The sequence below is a fragment of the Pogona vitticeps genome, chromosome 15 (assembly GCF_051106095.1).
Source record: "Pogona vitticeps strain Pit_001003342236 chromosome 15, PviZW2.1, whole genome shotgun sequence".
NCBI classification, from domain to species: Eukaryota; Metazoa; Chordata; class Lepidosauria; order Squamata; family Agamidae; genus Pogona; species Pogona vitticeps.
This window is the reverse complement of record NC_135797.1, coordinates 125204-150608: the sequence shown is the minus strand read 5'-3', so window position 1 is coordinate 150608 and position 25405 is coordinate 125204. Positions and strand designations below refer to the sequence as shown.

Here is a 25405-nt window from a genome sequence, read left to right as displayed (position 1 = left end):
TCCTCCTCCTCTCAGTCTCCCTCCTCTGCCCCTCCCTCTCTGCCTCCCCTTCTTGAGTGCCTCTCTCTCTCTCTCTCTCTCTCTCTCTCTCTTTCTCTCTTTCTGCTTCTCCTTCTTCTTCTCCTTCCCCGCCTGCCTGGTCGGTCCCTCCCCCTCCTCTGCCCTGGTCTAAGCTGGAAGGGGGCCACCCCCCAACACACCAGTGTGCACATTCCCCCCCCCAATACAAACACACACACACACACACTGGCCCCAGCCTCTTCTTTGCAGGCTCACCTGGATTCCCTCTGCAGGACCCTCGCCCTCCCTTCTGGCCCCCCACACCACAACCCCAACTTGGCTTTCTCCCCCCCCTCTCTCTCTCAGACACAACCCACAGAGACCCTGGCCGGGGGGGCGGGATCCTGCGGCTCTAGCCATGCCCCCCCGAGGGGGGTGAGTAAGAATGGGCCAAGGCCGGCCAAAGGACAAGGGCCCCCCCTCCCATCTGTCCTCTGGCTGTGGGTCTCTTCTTTCCCCAGAGGTAGCAGGCAAGCCGGGCTGCCCAGATGCAGGGGGGGGGATGTCCCCCCCCACAGGCCCACCACTGTCAGTCACCCTTTCTTTCCCTTCGCTGTGTCTTGCGCCCCCTCTTCTGGAGACCCCCATCCCCGGGCCAAGTCTTGTGGGGCTCCTGGAAGGCAAACACCTCCCCCCCCCTCCTGCTTTGTTAGGAGGAACAAGTCACTGGGAAGGGAGTGGTGGTGATGATGATGATGATGATGATGATGGGCGGACTTTTGTGTCATCCCCACAGGGAGATGATTGCTTTCTGTCCCATTCATTCCAGAACTGCTTATTAAGCAACGCCCGCCTGTCAGCCTGGGGGATTGACAGGCAGGCAACCCGCGCATCTCGGAGCAGGCGTCCTGCGCCAGGAGAAGCCTTCTCGGGACGGGGCGGACCGGTTGCCCAGGGCCACCCAGGGCCACGCCTGGTGGGGGGGTGGGGGAGCCCTCGCTTCGGGACGGAGGAGAAGCACCGCAGGGAGGGACAATGCCCAGAGCAGGAGCTCCTGTCCCTCCCCGGCAGGTTTGGGCCCCTGATGGACCAAAGGTTCAGATGAGGTGGCCCAAGGAGGGCCTTCGCCCCCTCCCTCCCTCCCTCCTTGCCGCCACGGAGGGACGGACGGCCCCCTCCTGAAAATGCCCTCGAAAGGCTGGCCGTGGGGGGCGCAGGATGGGGTCGGTTGGGAAACGGCCGTGGCGCCCTTTCTCCCTTGGAGTCCTCGCATTCTGCTGTTGTGCCCAGTTTGCTTGGGCTCCGGACGTGGGCTGGCGGGAGAAGGTTACGGGCAAAGGCCTGGCGTGGAAGAATTGAGAGAGAGAGAGAGAGAGAGAAACAGGCGTGGGGAATCGGACCCCCCCCCCGCCAGATCCCTCCCTCTTGCCAGTGTCTTTGGGTGTCAGCCAGCACCTGCAAGGCAAGGAAGGAGGGGAGGGGAGGGGAGGGCCCCCTTGGGGCTGGGCAGCTTCTTGCCCCCTCTTTGCATGCCCCCCCCCACGTCTTGCACCCTCCAAAATTGGAACAGACTGGGCGGGAGGGGGGAGGGGGGAGGCCTGCAGTCCTGACCCAAGGACAGAGGCCGCCCTATTGATGGGGGGGGTTGAAGAGAAGCAAAAGGCACAAGTACCCCCCCCACACGCACACACGCACACATGCACACAAGAAAGGAGAGCTCCTCTTTGAGTCTAGACATCCTGGGAGGGGGATGATCTGCCGGATGATGGGTGATGGGTATGGGGGGGGAGGGTGTGTGAGCCCACCTTGGACCTGGCTGCTTCAAGACAGCCTTCTTCTCTTGTGTTTGCTTAACTCTCTCTCCTTCCCTCCTTCCCTCCCTCCCTCCCTCCCTCCCTCCCACCCCTCTCCTTCCTCTTCCCAATTACAGGCCATGCATGATTGGGCAATTTGTGACACAGGAACCTGGCCCCACACCCACATAATTCCCCAGGAATGAAGGGTGTGAGGTGTGGAGGGTTGCTCACCAGCTGCCTTCCCGGAGGCTGGGCTGACCCGGAGGAGAGGGCCGCCTGAGGACAGAGGGCCGGATCCCCCTTCCTGCCCAGGGACAAAGGAGGGGGGGTCCCTCCCTCCCTCCCGCCCTCTCCTGGCGCCTGCCCTGCCAGGACGCCTCCTGTCCTGGGCACGGCTCCTCCGCGCTTACGTTACAAGGCTGGGCGCAGGAAGGCTCCGAGAGAGAGAGAGAGCCGGGGCCGCCCGCCCTGACCCTCGAGGCGGGTGGGTCCCTCCAGAGGCCGGAAGGGCCCCAGTGGCTCTGAGCCTCTTCCCCTGCCAGGCCTTGTTGCTCCTCTTTCCTCCTCCAAGCAGAGGGCCCGTCCGCCTCTGCCTCCCTCTCCCCAAGCTTTGGGGGGGGGGGAGCAGCGGGGTAGTTGCCCCTGAGCTCAGCATTTGGTCCTTCCTGGCCTTCAGGGCTGGCCAGGGACCACCAAGGAGGCCCTTTCCTCCCCCTGCCGGGTGTTTCTCCGCAACCCCCCCCCCAGCTGCCTCTCCTTCCGCCTCTTTGCAGGACCATTGGCCTCCAGGGTGTGTGTGGGGGTCTGCCCTGCCTCCCCCCCAACCCTTCCCCCCCCCACCATCACGGCAGTGGGTTCAGCAGCAGACTGGCAGGTCTCTAGCTCTTTGCCCCCCACCCGACAAGCCCGGTCCTTGCAGGTCCTGCTTTTGGGGGAGCCTGTTAAGTGGCCCCCACCCCACTTGGCGGTGGATGATGAGGGAGGTGCCCTAGAGGTGGGTCACGGTCAGTCAGTCGGAGACCTGCCAGGGGGTGAGGTGGGGGGGAGGCGGAAGGGGCACCGGCTGCGGTCCTTTCCCCGGAGTCCCTGCGCCCCCCCCCCCCAAGCGCCCTGTGGAGCCTGCCCAGGTTTCCTGTTGCCTCGCCAGGAAGACCTGACCCTTCCAGCTTCTTGCCTGGCAGCACTTTATAGCTGTTAACAAGGTTTAAATCAAAGGGCAACCCAAAAAAAGGAGGGGGGGGAGACTTTTGAAGAGAGGCAGTGGGGTGAGGGGAAGGGGGGGGGTCCTTTCCTTTACTGGCAGGAGAGCCGCCGGGTCCTTAACAAGGACAATGAAAGTCATGAGCTGTTGACTCTTGAGGAATTCCACTTTAAAGAACTCTCTTGCAAGCCTGGCCATGTTTAATCATGTTTGGGGAGGGAATCGGGGGTCTGTTTCCCCCTCCCCATTTACCTTATTTCTGGGCTCAGATATTTGGGAAGTCAGCCTTGAGGTTGGCCTGGGTTCGGGGGGGGGGATGCAGATGCTGACAGTTCCAGTTCTTCTTCTTCTTCTTTTAACTGAAGAGTTTTTGTCCCCCCCCCCCCGCCTTTCTTGCAGAAAGATCAGGACGGGCGGCACAGAGGGCGACGGAGGAGAGCAGCCCGGACAGCTGGCCGAAAGAAGGGCCTGGAAAATGTGGCCGAGGCAAGAAGGACTCGCCCCGCTGGCTGCGGAGGTGGTGTCGGCTTCCTCCCTCCCGCCTGGGGCTTTCCGAGGCCTGGGAGCGGGAGCGGGCAGTGGCCGTGGAAAGCAAGGGTTTCCCATAAGGTTTGGGCAGCACTGGGGGTATCCCCAGCCAAAAACCCCCAATCCAGCCCGTCTTCCAGGCAGGCTGAGCAGGGGTGGGGGGAGGACAGCGGGCCTCTTGCTCCATCCCAGCGCTGTTGACACGGGAATGGCCCGTGTAAGGGTCCCTTTCCGGCCCCCACCAACAGCTGCACGCTCCAGTGGCCAGCCGTGGCAACATTTTCCACGCTCCCCAACAGCTGCAGGAGACGCCCTTTTGGAAAAAACAATGAATATTGGCACTCGGAGCGAGGAAGGGAAGGAAAGGAAAGCATCCACCCTTCTTTCGTTGTTTCTCTTTTTGTTTCTTAATCTTTCTTTCTCTCTCTCTCTCTCTCTCTCTCTCTCTCTCTCGGCTCTTCTGGGCTTGTCTGCCCAAGGGAGGTGGGCGATGGGCCACCACAAAGCCCCTGACCTCCTGACTCTCCCTCCTTCCACCAGGTGGGGACTCGATGGCTCTTCCTCCCTGCCAGAAGAGGACACCTTCGCAAAGGGCGCTTCACAAGAGGAGGACCCCCACCTTCTCCCCACCTAAGAGGGGACACAGCCCCCCCGCCTCTGAAACCTGCCGGGGCCTCCTGGCTCCCCCCTCACCTGGACAGAAAGGAAAAAGATGCTGCCGGCCAGGAGGAAGCATTGGTGGTGGTGGTGGGGGACAGGCACAACCCTCCTCCAGCCGTCTCAACAAGGATCCCGTCGAGGGAGGCCAGGTTCATTCACGCAGCGCCGGAAAGAGAGTCCCCGAGCACGTGCAGAGTGCCGCCGCCCTTGCCATGGCCCCTTCCACACATGGACACTGTGCTGGCAGGGTGGAGCTGCCAAAGCCCTTCTGGAAACGCCCCGTGGTGTCTCCCCAGGGAGGGATGGAGAAGTGGGCGACCAGGGACGGGGCCTGCGAGCGAGCGAGTGAGCGAGCGTCTGCCTGTGCTTCTCCGCTTGCCCTTTCCAAGCTCCAGATCCTCCATGTGCAAGTGATTAGCTGCGCGCCAACTGACTTCATTGTCCTAAATCGATTCCAGCCAGGAAAATCTGGGCGTTCGGTCGGAGGAATCCAGGCGAGGCTCTCCAGACGCAGCTGCCTGACGGCCGCCAGTAGAGACGGATGCGATGGAGGAGGAGGAGGAGGAGGAGGAGGAGGAAGGCCGGGCAGGGGCAAGAGGGGAGGGGCGGGTTTGGGAACAAGCCAGTCCTGGCTTCCACAATCCCCCCCCCCCAAGGCTGGAGATGGAAAAGGAAGGTCACGGTGTTGGGAGGGAGGGGGAAACAATTTGGGACAACAGCCCCCAGAATCCCCCACTGCTAAGCCCCAGTGGCACCTGGGGGATGCTGAGGAAGGCCCCCCCAGAAGGAATCTCGCCCAAGTCTGCCTCCAGAGGCATGTGGGGGGGGGGAGCACATGTTGGCTTCTCACAGGTCAGGTGGGCCCTACCCAGTTGCCCTGCCCCAGTCTGAACGGGGAAGGGGCGTCAGCAGCTCCCCCCACCCGGTGGGTGGATGGGGGGGGGTCAATGGCTCCCCGGCTCCCCCATCCCACTTTGCTACCTCATGTTTTCCTGGATAGCCCTCGGAAGGGAGGAGGTTCTGCCTGGGCTCTTTGTTCTGGGAGGGGAAAGGAGGCACAGCTGGATGGGCCGAGGAGGAGGAGGAGGAGGAGAGAGAGATGGGAAGAAGGGAAGGGAAGCTCCCCCTCCCTCCCTCCCTCCTGCCCCCTGCCCCCCCCCCCGCCTGCCAGGCAGCCAGGTGGCCTGGGTCTGCTGTGGGGTGGCCCAGCTCTAAGGCCCTCTCCTCTGGCAGAAAGAGGGTCTCTCTCTCTCTCTCCTGCACTGAGGGGTCTCCTGCCCATTAAAGACAGCAGGTCCCCCAAGCAAGGGGGGGCTGCCCCCCCCCCATCCAGCATCCTCTTCCCTCTGTGGCCCAGACAGATAGATGCCTACGGGAAGGGACGGCAGGAAACCTGGGCTCCCCCCCCCACACACTTAGCCATAAAACCAACTGGGCCGGGAAACGAACTCTGCCTGGTTGGCTTCACAGGGAAGCATGGAGGATGAGAGCCACACGGACGGAGGGATGGACACCCACACCCCCCCCGAGAGACCACCCCCCCCTATGGCCGGAGAAAAGGTAGGGGAAAGACAGGAGCCCTCGAGAAGCAGCCGCCGGCCCAAGGCCCCCAGCCATGCAGGTGCGGGAGGCCCAAGGGCCGGCCGGCGGCGAGAGGGAAGGGGCTCCTGGCCGCCCACTGGCCAAGCCTTTGCCAGGTCCCACCAGGGAGGGAGGGAGGGAGGGAGGAGGCTGCCTGGGGGGGGGGGCTGCAGTCCGGGTCGGAAGAAGAAGCCCGCGGGGCGCAGGATGGGCAACCTTGCTTCTCCAAGGAGGGCTTGTGAGTTTGTGGCTAAAGGGGCTTGTCCTCCCCCCCCCCCGGTGCCCTTTTGGCCTGTTCGGTGGGGGGGGCTGTGCCGGCCCCTCCCCGCCTCTCGCCTCTCTTCTGGGGCTCCGGGGAGGGGGGGGAGGAGAGGGGGAGAGGCGGCAGCTGCCCCCTACCCACTACCGCCCCACTCGTGGGCTGGAAAGCAGAGCCTGGGGGGGGGGGCGCCATCATCTCTCTGCCCACAAGATGGGGCCCAGCTGTGCCTGGTTCCAATTTCCTCAGACACTAAGAACATTTTTAATGACGGGCCATATAAAAATAACCCGGGCTGTAACCCCTCTGGTTTAATTGCCTCCAAATCTAGGCCAGACACAAAAGCTTCAGCCTCCTCCCCGCCCCCAGCCGCGTCCTTTTGTCCCCCCCCCCCCCCCCGTGGCTGTCATGGCTTCCTCCAGCCCCAGCCCCCCCCCCCCGGGCAGCTCCTGAGAAAGAAAGGAAAAGAAAGGTCTCTCCCCTCCCACCCCCCCAGCGCCCGCTTTGGGGCAGCAGGACCGTCTCTGCCTTTGCCGTGGAACGAAGGCCCCTGCTTTGAAGGCCACGGGGAAGGGTTTGGGGAATGCCTCCGAGGGCCCCCCTCCACCCGCAGCCGTTGCCCCCTTGCTTTTCTCCTGGGTTAGGCACCCCCACACCCTGCTTTCGGTTGCCCCAAAACTCTGCACATGGGCTGCCGTAGAGAGAGGGGGGCTGCCTTAGAAGTGGTCCCAGCGGGGCTTTCGAGGGAAGCGAGATATTTAAGGAGGGGCTCTACCAGGTCCATCCCAGTACTGCCAGGCGGTTTCTGTGGCTGAGCGGGGATCCGAACCCAGGGCTCCCAAGCCCTAGTCCGTTACTCGGTCTGCTACTACCCCACAGCGGGTGTCGGCGCAGAGGTCCTGTGCCGGACTTTGCAGGTTTCGGCAGCGTCCCAACAACGGAGCCCTTTGCTGCCCGGCGACCCACAGAGGAGAGGGTCTTCCTTCCTCTCCTTTGGGGGGGGGGCAAGGACGAAACCCAACACACACACACACACACACACACAGAGAGAGAGAGAGAGAGAGAGAGAGAGTGTCTTGGTTTTGTGTGTATTGCCTCGGCCGGCCCCTTTGAAGGCGGCCAGAAAGCAGGGTTAAAACAACACCACTCCTGCGTGGATAAATAAAGGGCCGGGGAAGGCTTCAGGCCGTCTGCCTGCCTGCCTGCCTGCCTGCCTGCCTGCCTGCCTGCCTGCCTGCGGGGGGGGGGGGCTTTGAGAGCAGGGGCTCCGGGATGGAGCTTAAAGGCGAGGTTTTCAGCTGGTCTTAATTCATCCCAGCCAGGTTTCCAGGTTATCTCTGTAAAGAGGAGAGCTCCCCCCCCACTCCCCCCCCACCGCCACCACCCCCTCCCGGCGGCAGCGCCTTAATTACAGGGCCCCTGCAGTCTGGCTGAGGGGAGCCAAGGCGCGCCCCCCCCCCGGCCATTGTCTGTGTGGTCCTTTGCCTCCCGGGAGGAAGGGCAGGCTCCTGGGGGGCGATCCCATCCAGGGGCTCTTCAGCTGGGCAATGGAAGAGCCAGGAGCTGCCGGTGGCCAAAGGGGGAAACAGGGAGGAGAGGTTGGGGTCCCTTCACCCTCTCAAGCCACAGGCGGGGGGGGTCCTGGCCCCTCAGGAGCAGCCCTGGAGCAAGGCTCAGCTCGGCTCCCCGGCGCCCACACCCTGGCCCCGAGGAAGGCTCGCCAAGGGGGTCGGCATCGGCAGCCGGGCGGACCCAGGGGGCCAAGGCAGCCGAAGCGGCCTGCCGGGGGTCCTGCTGGGAACCGAAACTTTGGCAGGACCCGGGGGGGTGGCCCTCCCCCTCCCCGGCCAGCCCTCCAAGCCACAGCCACCAGCCCCCCAGCTCTGCCCTCCCTCCTTCTGCCAGCTGGCAGGGCAATGGGGTTCCTGCGTCTGGCTGATAAGCCACCCAGACTGGCTCCAACTTGCGCCCGGCCCAGGCGAACGAAGGGAGGCAGCTTGCGGGCACCTCCCTCAGCAGCCTGGGCTTCCGACCGTGCCTTTGGGATGATTCCCAGGAAATGGGAGGGTACGTACGAGGTGGTGGCATGGATCCAGGGCACAGTGCCCTGTGTCAAGGGCGTAGCTAGGGGACTGAACGGGAGAGTACAAAGCACCGGGTGCGTGACTGGGAAATGAAGCCTCCAGATGCAGTGGCACTCTACCAGATTCTGGAGGCGACATGGCGGTAAGAAGGTCGCCAGTCCTCGTCTCGCGGTGGATGTCTTGCAGGACACGAAAGCCAAACGGCCCCTAGGGAGGCTGTCCTCCTGCATTCGCGCCCCTCTGCAGGCCTGGCGTTGGGGGTTCGCCTGCAGCCGGCAGCACCTCCTTGGGTCTCTCTCCTCCTTCTCAAATGGAGGAGAGTGGAAAAAACGAGGGAGGGGGGCAGCAGTTGAGCCCTGGGGGCGCCTGGAGCGCTAACGCTCATCTCACCCTCCAAAGTGACATCCTCCTTCCGCCTCCTTTTGCCAAGAAACAGGGGGAGGGCAGGGGGTGGGGGTGGTGGGAAAGAGAGAGGGATCAGAATATTTCATGTATTTATTAGGTACCAGGCAGGCATCCCGCTATGTCATCCCTTTTATGGCTCTGGAACAAATGAGGTGTGGCTGAAAAGCGCCCAGTCAGCAAAAGCACCTTCCCTCCCCTTTTAAAAAACATATGCCTCCTTTTGTTCTGGAGAGAGACGGGGGGGGGGGGAAGAGCAGGCGTCCTCCGCAGGCTCCTTTCCCGCTCCCAGAAGGGACAGAGGTCACGGTTGGAGGGAGGGGGGACCTCAAGGCGCTCATAGAGGGGGGGAGCCCCCAGAAGGGGGGGCACAGGGGTTGGGGTGGGGATGCCTGCTTGCAGCCCTCTGGGCTTCCTGCCCCCCCCTCCGGAGCCAGGAGCCCCGTCTTGTGCCATGGCCCCTTATCTTGTCCCCATTCCTCGGCCCCGGATCGGCCGTTGGGAAGCCTTGCCGGGGGGGGGGGGCGCTCCAGGGGCACAGCCGAGCCCCTTCGCGGGTAGCTGGTGGCGTTTTCCTTTTGTATCGTTCCCAAGGCTGCTCCCGGTTCCCAGGGATGGGGTGGAGGGCAGTTCGCGCCTCTTCCCGGTCGGTCGTGGCCCCATCCTGGTTGCACCGAGCGACTGGGAGCCCCTCAGCACACTTGGAGGCTGACGCCCGGCCTGTCCCATTGCGTCCGGGCCTGGAGCGTCTTCCTTCCCCGCCGCATCCTCTCCCGCTGAAGGGAGGATCCTCGTCCGGGACGGACTCGGGGGGGCTCCGGCGTTCCCGGGCCTGGATTTCAGGAGGAGCGGAGGGTCCCCTAAGCCAACGAACGCTGACCGGGACCGGCAGCTGGCGCTCTGCAGGACCAGGCCAGAGTTTTCCCGGCCCCAGCGGACTTGCCCCGTATCCCCCTGGCCTTCTCCCCCCAAGGCTCTCGGGCCACGAGGTGGACAGAAGCAGCCCAGCAAGGGCCTTGGCAGGGCACCTGCGTGTTGGACAGCGGGACACCGCCGGGGCCCCAGCCTCACCGGCTCCCCCAAAGGCCCTCCTGCATGCGAATGAGAGAGGCTTCACAGCCTGGGGGGGGGGAAATGGGGGGGGGGCGCCAACCACCCCGCAGATTCTGCCTCCTCCCTGCTTCTGGAATGTTTTCTTGGGCTCTTCTGCCCTGGGCAAGGCAATCCAGGACCTGCCCTGAGAGAAAACAGGACAAGGGAGGGAGGGAGGGAGGAGGCTCGGTTGTTGAGAGCAGCTCAGTCTGAACGGAGGAGGAGGAGGAGGAGGAGGAACCCTGTCAATTAATGACTGGAGCACAACAGGAGTGGAGCGAAAACAAGCCGAGGGAAGGCGGGCTGTTTGCCTAACCTTAGGAATAGCGGGATGGCTGGGCAAGGATGCTCCACAGCTTCTCCTTAGGAGACCCACCGGCCTCCGAGCACCTCCAAGCGATACCAACCAGCTTTTGTGTGATACTGACCGGCCTCCGAGTGCTTCCAAGCAATACTGACTGGCCTCCCGGCGATCTGCCTGCTCTGGGATCATCCTTTTTGGACCAGCAAGTAAGGTCTTTGTCAAACAGGATGAAATAAACACCCACAGCAAGGGAAGAGAAAGACGGATGGGCCACCCGTGGAGGAGCCGTCAGGGATAGCGCCCCCCCCCCGTGAAGGATCCATCATCTGGGCCTGCCATCGCTTGGTGCTTGCATGCAGCCCCCTCCCTCCCTCCTTCCTCTCTGGAAGACCAAGGCTTACAAGTGGTTATGCTTAAAAGCGTTTGTCTGGTGGCCAGAGCAACTCAGGGCTCTCCCTCAAGTCAAGGAGAAAGAGCAGCAGCAGCAGCAGCCTTTTGGGGAGGGGGAGACGGTGCTTCCTTCCAAGTAAGGGGAAAGAAGCAAAAACAGAAGGCAAGGCACCTTAAGGAGTAGCCACTTCTGGAGGAGGAGGAGGAGGAGGAGGGCCTCCCCAGCCCAGCCCCTCCTTGCTTAGCCTGCAGTGGCCTCTGGTGGCAGGGTGTGTGTGGGTGGGGGGGTCGTCCTGGGGGGGGGGAGGCTTCTCCTGCAGCCAGAGCCCCTGTGCCAGGATGGACCCCAGCATCCCCCCCCCCCGCGGAGGAAGAAGAGGGCCGCCCCAGTCTCTCTCCCAAGGAGGAGCCGGTCAGCCCAGAAAGAAAAGGCCAGGCTGCCATGCTGGGAGTGGAGCCCAGCAGTCGGCCAGACGGCAGCAGCTCCTGGCTCCCTGACATAACCAGGAAGAAGAAACGGGGCCCGGGTCGTCCACAAATGAAGTGTTTTAATTTTGGGGAAACGGAAACGGCCACATCTTGGCCCAGACAGAGGACAACGTTGATTGGTCAGAATGAAAACACATGGAATTGAACGTTGGGGAGGAGGAGGAGGAGGAGGAGGGACCCCACCAAGCACCCACAGCTGTCTGGAAAGGCAGCCCCCCCCCCCGGGGACTTCCCATAGTGGAAGCGCCGCCTTTGAACCAGCGCTCGGGCCGTCCTTTCAGCATTTTGCCAAAGAGCTGCTTCCTAGCATTCGAAAGGCAGTCCGTGGACGGGCAAAGTCATGACGTGAATTTATATCCCATCTTTCTATTAAAAAAAAGCTCTTTGCCATCCCCGAGTGTAAAATTCATACATTAGGGAGCAGTTGAGAAAACCACATGGTTTGGGAAATTCAGAATACACATATTGTACAAGGGCGGTGAGGAGTTGTTCCCTTTGTTTCAGTAATATAAAGAATAGAAAACATCTGGCAGCAGGAAAGCCCTCTGCCTGATTCGGAGCCCAATCCTAGCTGGCCAGGGTGACCCAGGGCCGGCTGGGCCAACTCCAGGCTACCTGAAGTGCGGCTGAATCCAAGAGGGGGCAAAAGGGCTTCGGACCACCCTCCACGCCGAGGACGCCACAAGCGTGAGTTTGCAAGAGCAGAGCAGGGCTGTGGGAGACGAGCCCCCGGCTGGGAGGCCCAGCTCCTGGGCAGGATCATCAGAAGTCCAAAGCGACAGCGGTGTGAGGGCGCCTGGCATCCACAACCACACACGCCCCTCCCCGCCTGCCTTAGCCTCGGGCTGGAATTCTGGCCACACGGCTGGACAGGAGGAGGTTTGGATCGAACGGGTGCCTCTTGGCTCCGCTCTTCCTCCAAACCACAAGGAAGGAGCCCGCAAATCCAGGAGGACAGAGAGAGGGGGAACCGTCTTCCGCACCCGAGGAAGGGGATTGTGAAAGTACAGAACTGGACAAGAACCATCGCCCCAAAGCTCTGGGGACAAGAGAACCCCCTGAAGTCCCCAAGGGCAGAGCAGGGCTGCACCAAAATGGCACAAAAGTCCGGCTGGCCAGCCAGCCATTCCCTGGGAATTGGAGGACCAGCCAAGCCACTGTGGGGGCAGCACCAGAAGACAGCCACAAGGCGTGGAGGCAGAATCTGGACACACAAAACATATACCCACATGACATGGTGGAGCAGCACCTGGAGCCCAGTGGCCTTTTTTCCAAGTGCCCAAACCCTCTGTGCCTCGGGGCATCCCCTCAAAGTGAGAGTGGAAGGCGAGCAGCAGGCGCTTCGGCTTCGTGAGAAGGCAAGTTTGTTTTTTAAAAAAACACACCAGAAAGTCTCTGGGTTGACATCAAGTGCTGTGAAACTAAAATGCCACCATTTTCTGGAGGGCTAACATCTCCCCCTTTTTCTGTTTCTAAAACCCTTGGGGGGGGGAGTCACAAAACCAGTCCCTAAGGCCACTGCCGGGCTGCCCTAAAAGTGCCACGACTGGGTGGCCGAGGGCTGTTCCAGCGTCCCGCCTCGGCCTCGGGTCTTCGCCCACCCGCCCTGCTCACCAGGCACCCCTCCTCTTCCCCCAGGCCAGGGGTCATTTCCAGAACGGATATCACCATTATGACACCCACCAGCCGGCGGGGGGGGCGGGGGCTTCCAAAGCAGAGTCTCACCCACTCAGAAATGAGTCAGCACCAGTGGGGGACCTCCAAGAACACACCGAGGCTGGCCTCCTGTGGAAAGGGTGTAATGGACCCCTTGCCCCTCTCCAGGTGTCTTGTTCCTGCCCCTCTCCCCTCGCCGTTCAGTTCCATGGTTCTCTTCTCCCGCTTCCCTTTCAGGGGCTCCAGGGCAGGGGACCCCTCCTTCAAACCACTCCTAGCTTCTGCTACCAAGACCCTCCTCCTCGGTTCAAATCCAGCACCAGGGCAGCCTCTGGAGCGTGCTCAGTCCTGCGCTGGTGTGGTGGCCAAGTGCCTCTCCCACTCTGCTTCGATCACTTTGTACAACTCCATAGTGGCTCGGGCGTCTTCCACCGAGGAATGGCCGTTCTGTCCCACCTGGAAGGAAAGGAGGGAGAGTCTCAGCACGCGGGGAGTATGACGCCCACCCCTCTCTTGCACGCAGGAGGACCTGCTGAGAAGCTGTCCTTCAGGCCACCGCCTCCCCTGGGCCCGGGAGCGCTCGCACAAAGGAAGCTTCCGCGTGCCGTCTTACCTGGATGTCTCTGTGGAGGAGCTGCTTGGTGAGGCGCTTGAGGGAGGCCGCTTCGTTCTCCGGGAAACCCGCCTTGCGGTTCAGCAGTGGGATCTTCGAGGTGTCCCTGGTCAGGGATTTGGGGTGGAAGTACTTGAGGGCCTTGAAGTCGTTGTGGATGGCGTGGCCAACCACGATTTTCCCAGAGAGGATTTTAAGAATCTGAAAAAAGGGAATGGAAGTGGAAGGGGGAAGATCCTTCATGAGTGGGCAGCCAAGCAGCTGACTCCAGGGCATCACCCTCAACCCGTCGTTCCCGGCTTTACAGAGGCTTACGTGGCAAATGAACCCTGGAGTTGTCTCTCCTTAAACCATGCCCAGCCTGGCCACAGAAGCAGGGGCCGCACGCGTGGCCTGCAAAATGCTACTGGCTTTCAGTTCTGGCTCTCAGGCTTTCTCAGGGCTGGGCTTTGGCCAACAGGATTGCAGGCTGATTTCCAGGCCCCAACCGTCACGTGGCTGACAAATACAATTGAAAAAATGAGGAGGAGAGACCGGCGTGCAAGAACACCAAAGGGGCCTCTAAGCCAGAGAGGGGAGCGGGCCAGGCTTTTTGAGTCTCCACCCGCACGGAAGCCCACTTCACCCTCAACGGCCCTCAGTCCCATGAAAGGAAACGAGAGCCTGCCTGCAGCCTCACCAAAGGGCCAGAAGGATTGACCCAGGAGGGTTTGAAGGTGGGCCATGGCTTCTCCTACAAAGCCTGGATGGCTCTCTGGGAAGCCCAGGCACCCTCCGATCCAAGAGCGAGGGAGGGCCTGCCTTCCGTTCCCCCCCCCCGAGGAGTGGGGTGAAGAATGAGGGGTCTTGGAGCAAAAGGTCCGGGGGGGGGACACAGCCCCTAAAGGACTTCCTGAGCAGAGGGGGTTCTGAGCTCCCTGGTGGCACAAGAAGTGAGCAACGCCCCAGAGATACGGGCGTGGGGGGCCCTCTGGACAAACTGCTGACCCACCCACAGCTCCAGCTGCAAGACAGAAGGACGTGAGGACTCTGGGAGGGTCAGTGACTTGGGAAAGGCACATTGTGATGGTGCACACAAACACACACACACACACACACACACACACACACCCCTCCAAGAGCGCCACCAGCGGGGATCCAATGCCCTCCTCACCTCTTTCTGGGCCACCTTGAAAGGGACAGCATTGGCCATGTGGTGCCTTCGAATGCCGCTCCATCGGGTCCGATAGTTGGTGATGGGGCTGAGCGGGCGGACGTACTTATCATAGATCACGTCCCCGTAGTAGCCGACCACGCTGCAGCGGGCAAGGTCACTGTTCCGCCCGCCCGGCCCGGTGCCCACCATCTCGCAGTCAATGGCCACCATTTTGCTGGGCTTGGCCGAAGCTGAGGGGAGGCCGCTCTCATACTCGCCCAAGAGGCCAGCTCGTGAGATGTCCCTCAGGCTGCTGCCACCGGCGGGAGCCCCATTTTGCCTGGCAGAGCCCACTCCTGTCTTATTGGGCATGGCTGGGGCCCCAGCAGGAGAGGCTCCCGGAGTGTCCTGGAAGGCACGGCTCAGGTTCTCCTTCGGAGGAGCTTTGGCTCGGCTGGCAGAGCCCTCTGCCGGAGAAGTACTGGCAGGAGCCACCTTGCGCCCGTCCACTTTCTGCCTCTTGCCTCTCTCCCCCATAGGACGCTCCTGACAGGCCTCCCTCTTGGGCCCCGGCGGCTGGCTTGGGAGCTGCTTCGGCTTCAGGAAGCCCTTCCGCTCCAGGAACTGGCGCCGGCGGACAAAGTGCCGGTGCTTGGCGCTGGCCCCCTCAGGCCGCTTCTTCACGGAGGGACCAAGGGCTGTCGTGTCCAGGTTGATCACAAGGTCCGACATGATGCCCTCCGAGCAGGGACCGTCACCGGGGAGAGAAGGTGAGGAGGTAGGCCTCTAAAGCAAACCCAAAAGGGGCCGCCGTGCAGGACATGTCAGCGCGAGGAGCTGGGGAAAGGAAAGGAAGAGGAGAAGCGTCACCTCGGCCTCCACCGGCAACTCTGTCGGGGTCTCAGAAGCTCCAGAGTCTGTCTGGAGACGGGCTCCTGTTCAGGGGTCTCTCACGGGGTCCGAAAACATCCAACAAGTGAACATCAGGGCCTCCCCACCACCTCTGGGGAGCAGCTCCAGGTCTCTCTCTCTCTAGGGCTGCCCCGCTTCCCAGCTGCCCGCCAGGCGCAGGGCTCTACGGGCCGCGGTTCTGCCCTGGGAGGAGGCGGCTGCCCCTCAAAGGAAGCCTGCGTTGCCCAGCTCTTGGCCTAAGAGGCCCCCTCCTCTCCCCTTGGGCGTCCTGTGAAGGGTCCGAGGGGCCAAGGCCACAAGAGACCCTCCTGCCTTCTTGGGCTTCGCTCCCAAGGACGTGAGGGCAGAGCCACTGAGGAAGCCGAGGGCCTCTCTGGGGCCACCGGGCTCGCTCTTGCCACTGGCCAGCGAAGGGAAGAGCCCCTCCCTCACTGGAGGCAGATGGAGAGGCTCCGCAGGTTGGGAATAGGGGGTGGGGGGCAATGCTATCCGTACCCCCTCCCAGCTTCTGGGGCCCCCTCCCTGCAGGCCCTCACCCCTCGCTCAGCCCCACTGATTTCCACTCCCACTCCCCCCCCCCCACGGGGCCTCTCCTGCCATCTTGCAAAGGGGTTTGTGATCTCAGCGGAGTTCAGCACGCACGGGGGGGGGGCTGGAGAGTCGTCACGGCCCCCGATCCGGCAGCCCCACGTCAGCCTCTTGGCGGGCAGGCAGCCCCCAAGCCCAGCCCCCACCCTCGCTGCCTCGGAGCCCACCATCCTCTCTCCCCCCCCCTCCCGGGCAAAATCTTGCCTGGGGGGTGGACTCTCCTCCGTGGCTGCCCCTCTTCCGCCCTCACTCCCGCCCAGCCTTGGCGGCTTTTAGGCCTTCTTGTAGGACCGCGTTCCGGAGGGGTGTGTGTGTGTGTGTGTGTGTCGGGGCGGGGGGGGGGGTGGAAGCCGGCTTCCGCTGCCCCCGCCCGCACAAGGCCGCCGCCGCCGCCGCCCACCTTCCGAGGCCGGCCCGGCCACAGACGGACCTTCCGAGGCTCGGCCAGCCGGCCTTCTTCCGCTCTCGCCGCCGGCCGCCCAGTGAAAGGGAGCGGCGCCCTCGGCCCGGAACCGGCCGGCCACAGAGGCGGCTGTCGCCTAGAACGTCGCCCTTTGGCCAGGACTTCCGGCTGGAAAGGCGGCGCCCCAAGTCCGCCCGGAACTGAACCCCGTCTTCCTCCGTTCCGTAGGTGTTCACCGCTCCCTCCCCAGGAAAACTCCGGCGCCTCCTGAAATTATTTTACTGTACAACAATTTTTTCTTTAAAAAAAAAGAAGAAAACGTGGCTCTCCCTTCGTCGCCTCTCCGGTCCCCAAGCCTTCCTAAGAGTCACTCGTCTAATACTATCTCTAGGATCCTCTTTCCGGATGCGAGCGCGCGAAGGAGGCCGGCCGGGGCCAAACTTAGTTCGGGCGCGTGCTCGGGCCCTCGCGTGGCAGGGCAAGTGCGCAGGCGCGGGGTCCTTCGGCCGGAACCATTGAGGGGACGGAAGATGAACCCCTTTGCACTGGGGCTTGCTCTTCCCGCCGGCGGGAAGGAGGAACCCTATTGGTTGCCTGCGAGCGAATGAGATGGCCATCGCAGTGCTCTGTCGTCATCACGGGGCGCCTCGCCCGCTCCCCAACCCTAGAAGGCTGAATGCCCGGATGCTGATGTTCTTTCCCGCCCTGGGGTCCCTTCGGAGGTGGGGCGAACCCAAAGCACCCCTTCCTCCGCAGCCCTGCTCGTCCCTCTGGCGGGCCCGGCCCGTGGTTTCCCTGAGGGAGTCGGTCCTTCTCTCCTGGGGCCGCCCTCCTCTTTCCCTGCTGCCGCCGCCTTTTCCTCAGGGGACCTTCTTCCCTCTTCTGGAGGGGCCCCGCGGAGCAGCAGCAGCAGCAGCAGCAGGAAGAGCCGCAATAGCACGTCCTTCCATAAAAATACGTGCAAGAAGAAAACCGTCCTTCCTTCAGGAGCTGCAGAGGCTGCCTTCCCCCCCTTTATCCTCACAACCACCCTGCGAGGTAGGGCACTTGAGGAGAAACTCGGGAAGAAGCTGGGTGTTTGTGGCTGCCTGCTCTCCCTGGAGGTGGCTCAGTGGCCCACCTCACAGGGCCGTTGCGAAGACGAAAGTGGGGAAGCATCCACAGAAGCTGGCTGGGGAGGGGGGGGAGGGCTCCCCTTGAGGCCCTCAACGAACTGGGCCGACCGGCTCCTTGTGGGGCTGCCTTGCCTTGCCTTGAGGGTCCCCTCCTTGCCTCCCCTGCCAGGATGTTTGCCAGGAGGGGCTTCTCTCTGGAAGACCAGAAGCGCTTGGTCGGGGACATCACCCGTCTCCTCTCCCTCTACGGCCACCTTGCAGACGCCTACATCATCGTGAGTCAGCCTTGGACTTCGGGGCGGGGGCTGCCTTAAGATCCCTGGATCTGTGTTGAGAGAGAGTGTGAGTGCGACAGGTCCTTCCTTGGCCCTGGTGGCCTGGGAGGTGATGCCTGGACAGTGTGCCTCCTCCTGTCTCCAACAACAGCGGCGGCAGCAGCTGCTGCTTGGGAGGGGGGCGGGGGGCTCATTTGTGGGGAAAGGGGGCGAGAGATCCGGATTGAATGAGCAAACGTTTCTTTCCTTTGCCAGGAGTTTTTCACAGACCACTTGTGGGGCCGCCTCCCTGCTTCCTGGCAAGCTGCCCTGGATGACCTCCCGTCCCCCCAGCTGGCTGCCCTATTGCTGGACAGTAGGCACCCTGAGGAAGACATCTGGTAGGAGGAAATGAACGTGTCCTTCACCCTTGGGAAACCTTTGCAAAGCAGCCTTGAGTAAAGATGCTTATTGCCGAAGGGAGAGTCCCAAATAAAAGCTGTTTTGCATCCTCCCAACGTCCCCGAAAAACCTTTGCACCAAAAGCAGGCACCTCCCCCCACCCAGTGCCCATTTGACATCCCATGGTGAGAACTGGGGGCAGGTCAGTCAGAAGCCCTTCAAGGGTTGTCGTCCCGTCCCTTCCCCGTCCCCCCGCTACCGCATGGCTTTGGCAGTGGCGTGTTCAAGAACAGCTCCCCTTACCTAGTGCTCTCTCAGGCCCTGCTTTTCTTTGACCCCAGAGAAGCCAGCTGAGGGAACTCTTCTGCCAGGAGCAGCAGGGGAAGTGACCAAGGCATCTGGAGGCTTGAGGACAATGTTACGGCCCTGGGTTGAGGGCAGGATTCAAGTCAGGATGTGACTTGAATCCTCTGCAGGGTTAGAGAGGGAGGAGGCTGTCCTCTGGCATCCTGGAGCTGCACCACAGCCCCCGAAAACTGCCTTTTCATCTCCTTTTCCAGGAAATGGGTTTTAAGGTTTTTTTGGGACTATCTCTTCCAGAATCCCTCAGGAGGCAGAAGTCACGGGGAGGGGGAGTTCTACAAAATGTGAACACCTCCCTGCTAAAAAAACCCAACCCCCTTTTCCCTAGCTGTTTTTTCTTTTTCAAAGCACCCCCTACTCACACATCCCTCCCTCTATAACTCCCTGGTTGATTCTCCTGGCTCCCTCCCTCGTTCTCAGCTACGGCACAGTCTGGCCTCTATCCCTGCTGGCCTTCAAAGCAGCCGCACACGCCTTGGCCTTCCCCAGAAGAAGTGGTGGCCGGACAGGCCTCTCGAGGGGCGGCAGGCCAGAGGAGTTCCAGGAAAACCCCTGTCAGAGCTCCAGCCTTGATCCCCTTTTCCGGAAGCATGTGAAGCCCAAGAAGCAGCATGAAATCCAGCGGCTCGGACAGGTAGGTCTTCCCACTGGGCTGGGAAGGGCTGAAGGTGCCTTGTCCTCCCGCCTCCCCCACCGAGATGCTCAGGGGAAAGGGAGGGCCCGTGGGTGTGCCAAAGAAGCAGCTGGTGGGCTGCACGGTGCCCAGCCTCTCGCAGGGAGCCAGGGCAGGTCCCCTGGGTGCCCTCTTAAGCAGCAGAAGCCGCGGCCAGGCCCGCTCCTGTTCTGGGCGATGGGCTCCATCGTGGCCTTCTTGGCTTCCTGCCTTTCAGGTGGTGAAGAGGCTGAGTGAGATCACGGGGAGCTGCCACGTCATAGATGTGGGGTCTGGCCAGGTGAGCCTCCGGGATTGAGGGCCGACCTAGAGGGATCACAAGGAGGGATGCTTGAATGGGAGGGAATCCGCAAGGGACGGAACCCACTGGAGTGGGCGTGGATCTCCTCCTGAGCTCAGTGTGGTTTCGAGCTGCCCCAACCACCCCTGGGAAAGAGCTGCCCTCTGTTGGGGGGCTCTGGGGGCAAAGCCTTTCCAGCGGAGCTCCCTTGGAGAGCCCCAGGAATGCCGCTGGGACCCCTTGGATCCCACTGACCTGCTCCGGTCTCTGCCTTCCCTTGGCAGGGCCACCTCTCTCGCTACTTGGCTTTGGGGCTTCATTTGCGGGTCACGGGGGTCGAGGGAGATGCCCAGCTGGTTGCCCGGGCTACCAAGTTTGACCAGGAGCTGATCCAGGCAGTGAAGAAAGAACAAGCCCGGGGGACTCTGGTGAGGAGGTGAAACAAGGGCAGCGACAGCGGCTGGGGGGGTGGGGGTGGGAGAGGTCGGTGCCAAGCCAGGCATCGGCCTTTCTGGCAAACAAAGGACCCCCCCCCCCAGTAAACGAAGCTGTTTCTCCACCACCCCCCTCTTGTAGGTTGCAGGTGCCCCGTCTGTGGAAGGGCCGGATCATGTGGTGGGCTGGGTGGACCCTCGAGCGCCATGGCCGGAGTTCTTACGCTTGCTGCAGCTTGGGAAAGAAGGAAAAGGTCCCCCAGCGGTGGATAGGGACCTCTCCGCAGGCCTGGGCTTCCCAGGGAGCAACAAAGCAAAGAATTGTCACTCCCTTACGACCGCCGAGCAGGGAAGGCATGCCGCGGAGAGGGACGAAGGAAGCCGGCGAAAGGATGCCTCAGCCTCCCTGGAGGAACCGAGGCAGGTGGCTGGCAGCGGCGGGTGCTCCCCAACCAGCTCTGAAGGGCTCCCCTCGGAGCCTCCCCGCCCTGGAAGTCTGCCGCTGCTCCTCACGGGCCTGCACGCCTGTGGCGACTTGAGCGTGGCCCTCCTTCGACACTTTGTCCACTGCCCAGACGTGGTGGGAATCACCTCCGTGGCCTGCTGCTACATGAAGCTGACCACCCGTGGGGACTCCCCCTTGTCTGGCCCCAGCCCCTCAGAGCACGGCTACCCCCTGAGCCGCTGGGTCTCGGCTCTGCCCGGCCACCGGCTCTCCTACAAGGCCCGGGAAGGGGCCTGCCACGCCCTGGAGGACTTCGCCCGGAAGCTCCAGGAGGACAGCCCCGCCCTGAGGACTCACTGCTTCCGGGCCACACTGGAGGTGATGATCCGGGCCATGGACCCAGCCAAGAAGCGCCTGGGGGTGCAGACCATCAAGAAGGCCCACCAGCTCACCTTTGAGCAGTACGTGAGTCCCGAGGGAGCCTCTCCTCTCTTTGCAAGGAGGGAAGAAGCTCCAGGTGGGGTGGAGTGGGGTGGGGAGGAGAAGGGAAGGGGTGGACCCCCAGGGGAGCCCATGCACTGTTCGCAGCAGGGACCCCAACATGTGGAGGACCCGTCGCAGATGCCTCTGGCTGGAGGAACTGAACTCTTCCTCCTCCTCCTGCTGGCTCCACTGGGTGCAATCTGGACCCCCCCCCGAGGTGGGCAGGGGCGGGCAGTGTTCTCCCCTGCCTTCTGGGCACAAGTGTTGCAGCAACGCTGGCTACGTGCCCACGGACCGCTCCCCCTTCCTCTCCCCCTGTGCCAGGTATGCTCGCCTTGGGCTGCAGCGCGTCGGACTGGGCCCCCGCCTCCCCCTGGAGCCAAAGGCTGTGGCGGGTCTCCTGGCCCAGCAGCAAAAGGTGGTGGCTTTCTCCAGCCTGGCCCTCTTGCTGGCCCCCTTGGTGGAGACTCTCCTCCTCGTGGACCGGATGATTTACCTCCAAGAGCAAGGTGAGTTGGCGAGGAGGCGCCAAGGGGGGGGGCGGAGGGGCACCAAGGCTGGCCAGGCACCTGGGGGAACAAATCACCTGGGGGGTCCCTGCCTGCAACGTTGGTGAAGGGAGCTGGGGCCGGGGGTGGTGGTGGCAGGCAGAGAATGTGCCCCTTTGGGCAGAGGCTGGCCATGCCACAGGCTCTCCCTTTTGCCCACTCCCCGCTCCTGCCATGCTGGATCAGATCCAAAGGGGAGAACTGGGAAACCAGAGCCGTTTGGGCCATACCGAAAAGGCACTGGGACTCGCAGTCCCAGGAAAAGGGTCGATCTTTGGGGCCCACCTGAAATGTGGGTCTCTCACAGCAGGGTAAAGCCAAGCCCCGCCCTCCAGCCCCCTGGGTGGGGAGTCCTGCCAAGCGCAAGATGCCCGGGGGCCACGCAACCTCTTGAGCCTGCGCGCAGCCTTTGAGGTAGCAGGAGGGTTGCCTCTGGGTTGCCCCTTCTTTCCATGGGGCAGGAGGTCTGCCTTCCAAGCAGACGGCTGGCGGTGCCTGAGGGTGGAAGGACCTCCACAGCCGTGGCGCCGGCTGGTCTGCCTCAGCATGCCCGGTGGGCCTCAGGTTACTGGAGCCAGGCCCTCGGTCTGCCCGCTGGGCTAGGCCAGGCCAGGCGAGCGTCCCAGGCTGAAGGCGCCCAGGGTGCAGCCGGGTGCTCCGTGCCCCTTCCTACAAACCAAGGAAGGTTGAGAGAGAGAGAGAGAGAGAGAGATGCCCTACCGCAAGGCCCTCCCTGCCTGCCTGCCTCCAGGGAGCTCCACTCCGAGGAGGAGGAGGACACGGATGGGCAGCGTCGGCCTCCGGGTCTGTTTGGGGCAGGAATCTTCCCTGGTCCTCTCTGGAGCTGCTGAGCCACAGGCCTTCCGGGCAAAGCTGGGGCTCTTCCTCTCATTGTCTCCTCTCCCCACCCACCTGCAGGTTTCCAGTGCGAGCTCCTCCCCCTGTTTGACCCCCAGTTTTCCCCCCGGAATTTTGTGCTGGTGGCTGCCAAGGGGCCCTCGGGCGCTGCCTTCCCAGGCCCAGGTCTCGGCAGCGAAACCTGAGCGGAGGGTCCGTCCCGGCACGCCAGAGGGGGAAAGAAGAACCGAAGGGAGGCTGGCGTGGCACAGACGTCCTTGCCCCTTCCCCGCCCGGTGCACCCGCTTTGTTGGCTTTGCAAGGAAGGAGAGACACACGGAGGCCCGCTGAAGAGGGAGAGAAGGCCCTTTATGTAGGCGGCAGCCACGCCAGGCGGAAGGAGCGAAGGGGCCGACCTTCAGGCCGGAATGGAAGCCGCCGCTCGCCGCCCAAGCCGAAGGGGCGAATCAATACCAGTAAGACTTCTTGAAGCGACGGGTTTCCACAATGCCTTTCAGTTCCATGATTTCCTCCTGGAAAGTCTTCAGGGAAGGGACGTAGGTCTTCTCCAAAGCCTCCTTCGCAGGTGTGTCCTTGGGGCCGTCTGGAAGGGGAGGGGGGTGGAAACGAGGAGGGAGGGCCGGCCGGCCGGAGGGAAGAAGGAAGCCCACAAGGCTGAGTTGGACAACAGAGCAAGGGAAGCTTGGCAGGAGGAAGGCGCTTGGGGGATGAAGACGGGCCTCCCTCCTTCTTTCTCCCCCCTCCCCCACCGCTCCTCACCTATCCATTGCTCCGGAATGATGCCGTCCTCCCTCTCTTCAATGGGCTTGGGGATGATCCTGCCAGTCCTGAGCGAGACACGCACTCGCGTACCCTCTTCGGTGTAACGCCATTCTACTTCGGTGGGCTGCCTGGGGGGGGAGAGCGACAGAAAGCAGGCAAAGGTGGGCAGAGGGATCGGACCCGGGCGCCCCAAAGCACCTCGGGGGGGGGGGCTTGCCCGTTGGGCGAAACATCAAGGCAGAAACGCTCGTCCCAGTTAGAGGGGGTGCCTGTAATTCGACACCCAAAGAGGGAAGGGAAGAAAAGCCGCAGGTGGTGGGGTGACCCGGTGGCGGTGGTTCTCCCAGGGAGTCGCAAGGACAAGGTCCTTCCACGAGGAAGAAGCACTCGGTTTGCGTCCAAGGAGCCGATTCCCGGCCATATGAACGCCTTCCGAAAGGCTGCGCCTTCGGCAGCCGACAGGGACTCCCCCGAGGAAGGAAGGAAGATGATGAATAGGAGGAAGGGAGGGGCTCTCACTTGTCTGTGGGGTCCACCAGGGAGACATCCCTCACCAGCAGCGGGGTTTCATTGGCCACGAGCATCCCAGGGTCGGTGGAGGTCCTCCCGTGATAGCAGTAGTGCTGCAGGAGGAAGAGAGAGGCTGAGAGGCGCTGGAGCATAGCCGGGAGGGTGCGCGCACACACACACACACACGCACACACGCGGCTGAGGACTGCGTTCTTCTTTTCTCAAGGGTCCCTCCCTTCCTCTGCTGGCTCCAAACCTTGCTGGCCCTTCGCCCCTCAACTCAGCCTGAACCGCCTTCCTACGTAGGCCCCAGGAAAACACAGGTTTGGGTCCCGGGCCACAAAACTCCCTGCATGGCCAGGGGCTGCTTATCATCTCTGGGCCTGGCCTACCTCACAGGGCTGCTGTGAGAGAGAAGGTGAAAACATGTAAATATTGGTGTTAGCCGGAGGCCTGAACCTCTGGGGCGAGACACTAAATGCTGGGAGCGGGCAGGCGAGGTGTGTCAGCCAGCCCTGCAAGGCGAGGAAGGCCCTTCCTCCTCCTCCTCCTCCTCCCCCTGCCCCTTGGTGCTCAGCCAGGGCTGTTCTCAACCCCAGCTTGTCCCCTCCAGAGGAGGTCTAGGGGGCCCCCCTCTGCCCGCCCCTCCTTACCACGTTCAGGCCTTGCACGACCACCCAGTTCCGCTGCCGGACGACTTCCGCCACCAGCCCAAGCTTGCCGCTGTCTTTCCCTTTGAGGATCTGGACCTGGAACGAGAAGCGGAGCCCACCCTTGAGGCCCTCCTCCTTGGAGGAGGAGGAGGAGGAAGGATCCGGCCTCGGCCGCTTGATAGTTAGGTGGCATTCACCACGTTGTTCTTCGTCAGGGAGCTCAAGGCGACCCTGCTCGAAGGCGGCTCTCCTCCTCCTCCTCCTCTCGGTTGTCTCGCAACAACAGCCTTGCCGTGCAGGTCTGCCTGGGAGAGTGACTGGGCGAAGGCCACCCCGGGGGGGGGGGAGTCCGGGTGGCAAGGCAGGCGCTACCCGAGGGACACCTCCAGGGAGGCCAGGAGGGGGGTCAGGCCCACGCCCACTCGAGCGCTCTATCAGGCGCGGGTGTTAGCGATCGGGGGGGGGGCGGGGATGGCATCCTGGGTGGTTTGGGGGGGGGGGAAGAGAGACCAATCTCCCGGCCCAGCCTCCTTTGCAGGACAGGGAGGAGGGGAGGACCTGGGATGGCCCGGGGCTCCCCAGAGGGAAAGGGGTGGGTGGGGGTGGGTCAGAAAGGAGCCCCGGGTGGGGGTGGGGGTGGGAGAGGGAGGGAGAGACGGGGGGGCGGGGGGGGGGCTCGCACCGTGTCGCCCTTGAAGACCTTCCAGTCTTGGTCCGCGATGGGCTCCACGAAGACCTTCCGGCGCCGGACTCCCGGCTGGGCCTTGATCCAGTCCGCGTAGCGGTAGCCCGGCGGGGGCCAGGCCTTGGCCATGGCGCGCAGGAGGGAGAGCCGCATGGCTCCTGCCGTGTAATGGGGGGGGGGGGGAAGAGGGAGGGAGGGAGAGAAAGAGACGGGGGGGGTAAGGCGCCTTTGCAAAAGCCCTTGGGAGAGAGGCGGCGCCCAGGGACAGGCCGGCCCTGCAAGGCTCCCGCCGCCAACCCCCCCCCCTCCCCGGCCCTTCCGAGCCCCCTCCCGCCGCCGCGGGCACCCTCTGGGCCCTGCACGGCCATCCCCCCCCCCGCCTGTCACTTGCCGCCGGGCGCGCCTCTCCCGCCGGATCCGGCCACGGCGGTCCTCCCCTCCCCTCCCCCCCCCGAGGCCAGCCTTGCTCTTTGCACAGCCACGACCCGGGGGGTGTTGGAGTCTCGAGCTAGACTGCACCTTGCACGGGAGGCTCCGCGAAGCGGTCAGGCGCCGCGCCCGCCACCGAGGACCGACCGCCTTGGGCTCGCTCGGCTCCGGGCCGGCGGCGCTCCTCCTCCTCCCTTCCCGGCTCTGGGCCTCGCGGGCGGAAGAAGGGCCGAGGGAGCGGTGCACCCTGGGACCTGTAGTTCCGGGGGGGGGGAAAGGAAATCTCGCTTCCAGTCGGAGCCGCTAGAGGGCGCGCCGGGAGCGGCGAGGCCGATAGCCTTTTTAAATAAGTAAAAGCGCTTGTGTTTCCTTCGCTTCTCACCTGTAATCGTTGGGGGGGGGCGGGAAGCGAGAGGCT

The 25405-nt window shown here is 63.2% G+C and overlaps 3 protein-coding genes across 6 annotated transcripts; 1 reads left to right on the top strand and 2 right to left on the bottom strand.

The window, feature by feature from the left end:
- Positions 1-10825: 10825 nt before the first annotated feature.
- On the bottom strand, positions 10826-16258 carry ISG20L2 (interferon stimulated exonuclease gene 20 like 2). 3 transcript variants are annotated; one of them, XM_078382151.1, is made up of 4 exons: positions 16121-16258; positions 14209-15027; positions 13056-13256; positions 10826-12898 (listed from the first exon to the last, which is right to left on the bottom strand). In XM_078382151.1, exons 2-4 carry the CDS (start codon positions 14920-14922, stop codon positions 12785-12787), a joined length of 1029 nt encoding a protein of 342 aa, XP_078238277.1. In that variant the 5' UTR covers positions 14923-15027; positions 16121-16258; the 3' UTR covers positions 10826-12784. The 3 variants fall into 3 exon arrangements, with proteins under 3 accessions (XP_078238277.1, XP_078238279.1, XP_078238278.1); XM_078382153.1 differs by having other exon boundaries at positions 16091-16228; XM_078382152.1 differs by lacking the exon at positions 16121-16258 and adding an exon at positions 15895-16052.
- A 167-nt stretch (positions 16259-16425) lies between these two features.
- Positions 16426-22500, top strand: METTL25B (methyltransferase like 25B). 2 transcript variants are annotated; one of them, XM_020798198.3, is made up of 9 exons: positions 16428-17131; positions 17378-17483; positions 17739-17863; positions 18648-18861; positions 19118-19180; positions 19465-19608; positions 19757-20520; positions 20867-21051; positions 22009-22500. In XM_020798198.3, exons 2-9 carry the CDS (start codon positions 17379-17381, stop codon positions 22131-22133), a joined length of 1725 nt encoding a protein of 574 aa, XP_020653857.3. In that variant the 5' UTR covers positions 16428-17131; position 17378; the 3' UTR covers positions 22134-22500. The 2 variants fall into 2 exon arrangements, with proteins under 2 accessions (XP_072840345.2, XP_020653857.3); XM_072984244.2 differs by lacking the exon at positions 19118-19180 and having other exon boundaries at positions 16426-17131.
- Positions 22276-25231, bottom strand: MRPL24 (mitochondrial ribosomal protein L24). Its single transcript, XM_072984246.2, has 6 exons — positions 25078-25231; positions 24556-24716; positions 23874-23969; positions 23230-23333; positions 22708-22838; positions 22276-22531 (listed from the first exon to the last, which is right to left on the bottom strand). Exons 2-6 carry the CDS (start codon positions 24709-24711, stop codon positions 22395-22397), a joined length of 624 nt encoding a protein of 207 aa, XP_072840347.1. The 5' UTR covers positions 24712-24716; positions 25078-25231; the 3' UTR covers positions 22276-22394.
- Between the last annotated feature and the right edge of the window lie 174 nt (positions 25232-25405).